The sequence below is a fragment of the Eretmochelys imbricata genome, chromosome 20 (genome assembly GCF_965152235.1).
Source record: "Eretmochelys imbricata isolate rEreImb1 chromosome 20, rEreImb1.hap1, whole genome shotgun sequence".
NCBI classification, from domain to species: domain Eukaryota; kingdom Metazoa; phylum Chordata; order Testudines; family Cheloniidae; genus Eretmochelys; species Eretmochelys imbricata.
The window spans coordinates 20,700,776-20,703,611 of record NC_135591.1 but is presented as its reverse complement, the minus strand read 5'-3'; the positions used below and the strand labels follow the sequence as shown (position 1 = coordinate 20,703,611).

General features: G+C 67.3%; 1 protein-coding gene across 1 annotated transcript; it reads right to left on the bottom strand.

Moving 5' to 3' along the window:
- Window positions 1-507: 507 nt before the first annotated feature.
- S1PR2 (sphingosine-1-phosphate receptor 2) lies at window positions 508-1,976 on the bottom strand. The gene has a single exon (XM_077838480.1). The coding sequence runs from the start codon at window positions 1,914-1,916 to the stop codon at window positions 864-866; it is 1,053 nt and encodes a 350-aa protein (XP_077694606.1). The 5' UTR covers window positions 1,917-1,976; the 3' UTR covers window positions 508-863.
- Between the last annotated feature and the right edge of the window lie 860 nt (window positions 1,977-2,836).

Below are 2,836 nucleotides of genomic sequence, written 5' to 3'. Positions count from 1 at the left end.
GACAGCTACACAGACCTGAAGACAACCAGCAAACAGACCCTGTTGTCGAAGCGAGGTCTGGGCTGGACGGAGGGACAGAGAGGCAGCCAGGGACAGAAAGGCCCACAGATTGCAGGGAGGGGGAGAGACAGATGGGGAGGGGCCGATGGACAGCCCAGCAGCGCTCCTGGCCCCTGCAAGAGCCCATCCCACCCCCAGGTCGGCGGGCGAGGCCACCCCAACGGGTTTCAATTGCACGTCCCAGGGGGGAGAGGAGCATCGGGGACAGCGCTGCAGCAGGACCCCAGTTCATCCTGCCCATGACAGCGACTGCTCGCCACACAGGGCTGGGCGCCATGCCGGGGGTACCTGGTGCCGCGATGCTGCCAGCTGGCCAGGGAAAATATGTGCAGTGAGGCTTTGGTCCTGACTGTGCACAGACCCCCCCTCCACGCCCCCCAGGCCGGGCTCAGGGCAGCAAACCCCTCCTCCCGCCCCAGGGCTTCCTCCCCAGCAGGGCAGGTGGCAGTTCCACCCCACAGGCAGACCAGGGCGGAGCTGAGCTCCCAGCAGGGCAGGGCAGCCGCCGGAAAGGCCCCTGGGCCAGCGGGCATGGACCCAGGCAGCCTCCGCCCAGCCCCCGGGCGCGCGCCAAGTGAGCGTGGGCGTGCGGCTTGGGTGAGGCCGTGCTGGGAGCAGGCGGGATCCCGGCAGGAGTGGGCGGCGCTCGGGAAGACGGCATCGCGCGAACCAGATTGCCAGTAACCGGAGAGTCCCCGCCCCCCTTGCCCCGGCAAAGCCACGCTCTGCAGCCTCCCACGGCCCGTGGGACGGCCGGCTCCGGGCCGGCTCCCGTCGTACCGATCAGCCGGCTCTGCAGCGCCTCACACCGAGGTGGTGCGTTCCCGCAGGATGGGCGAGGTGGGCAGCTCTTGCTTCTGGGTGCCGTGCTCCAGGGAGCTGGAGCTGCGGAGTGGCACCATGCAGCACTTGGCCGGCTTGCCGCACCCTGCCCCGCCCCAGCAGCAGAGAACCCGCAGGAACTCCTTGCGCATGTCCTTGCTGCGCAGCGTGTAGATCACGGGGTTGACGGCCGAGTTGAGGGCGGCGAAGCTGAAGAAATAGTCCGCCTTGTAGAGGACGGGGCAAGCCTTGATGGCGCACGAGGTGTCCAGCAGGAGGATGATGAAGGCTGGCAGCCAGCAGATGATGAAGGCCCCCAGCACAATGGTGACTGTCTTGAGCAGGGCCAGGGTCTGCGTGCTGGCGATCTCGGCGTGGCTGGAGCGGACGATGCAGTAGATGTGGCCGTACAGCACCACGATGGAGAGCAGGATGGCGGTGAAGACGGTGACCACGAAGAGGATGTAGCGCTTGGAGTAGAGGGGCAGGACGGTGGAGCAGTCCTCCAGCTGCCCCATGCAGTTCCAGCCCATGATGGGCAGGCCCCCGATGGCCACCGAGATCACCCAGCAGGCCCCGATCAGCAGCACCATGCGGCAGTTCTTGTCGCTGCCGTACAGCTTCACCTTGGTGATGGCCACGTGCCGCTCAATGGCGATAGCCAACAGGCTGAGGACCGAGGCCGCCAGGGTGGCAAAGGCCGTGCCCTCCCGCACGAACCACTGGACCGGCGTCAGCGAGAAGGTGTAGCGCCCCGAGAGCAGGACGTTGGCCATGAAGGCCAGGCCGGCCAGCAGGTCGGAGAAGGCCAAGTTGCCGATGAAGATGAACATGGCCGAGTGGAACTTCTTGTTGCGGTAGACGGAGAGCAGCACGAGCAGGTTCTCCAGCACGATCAGGCAGCACAGGACGACAATGGCGACGGAGACGGGGTCGCGCCCCGGGGTCAGCTGGCTCTCGGTCAGCCCCTTGGTGTAGTTGTAGTGCTCCCGGATCTTCAGCGGGTTGAAGTAATCCTTGTAGATGCTCCCCATGGCTGCCCGTGGGCCGCCCCGGTCACAGCGCGGCCCGGCCCCAGAGCTCGGCGTCACGGGGCGCAGGCCATGGCATCGTCACTGGGGGCGGGTGCACCTGGAGGCAAAGGCAGAGACGGCGTCAGCGCTGACTGGGGCGGGGGGCAAAGCGGCTCCGAGACAATGAGCGGCGCAGTAAGAGCAAGAACAGGGGAGGGACTGACCCCCCACTGGCTGTCCTCCAGCCAGCCAGCCATCCTGCCCTCCGGCATGCCGCCTCCTCCCCGTCCGTCTCCCCCCCATCTCTTTCCCTCTCCCTCCTCCGTCCATCCGTCCTGCGCTGCCGACAGCTCCACGCCCCAGCTGGGTGCCAGCCGCGGAAAGGGGGCGGAGGGCACAGGAACACCTCACCTGTCCAAACTCACGGAGTCCCTCGCCCGAGGAACGTCACCCTGCGGAGGTGAGTCCTGCAGGTTAACAGCCCACTGGGTAGCATGAGTTTCCTTGCCCCACGTACAGTGCATTCCACCTTCGTTTCACCCCCACCCCTCCCAGTTCTCCGACTGCTGGGCAGTGGCCCGGCTGGCTCGCGAGGGACCAGGCACATTCTCCCCCCAGCCATGGTGCATCTTCCCGCAGGCGGCACTGCCATCCCGGCACTGGGGCCGGGCATTCGGCTGGGACCGGAACGACTGTCCCGTCGCCCCCGGGGGACGCCTGTTTGCCTTTGCTACCGGAGCTTCCTGTCCCAGGGCGGGTCCCGTCCCCCTGAGCAGGGACGCCCCGTCCAGCACACATCTGGCAGCCAGCTCTGCACTCCCTACACTCAGCCCGGCCTCCTGCCAGCCCCAGGCAGCTGCAGCAGCCGTGCACGAGTGGGGAGGGGGGGCCATGGTAGAGCTGCCCCCCCTGTCACAGTGACGCCCCGCTGCTCCCTTTCA

Excerpts from the sequence above, each read along its gene's own strand:
- S1PR2 (XM_077838480.1), bottom strand. The coding sequence starts at position 1,916 with ATGGGGAGCATCTACAAGGATTACTTCAACCCGCTGAAGATCCGGGAG.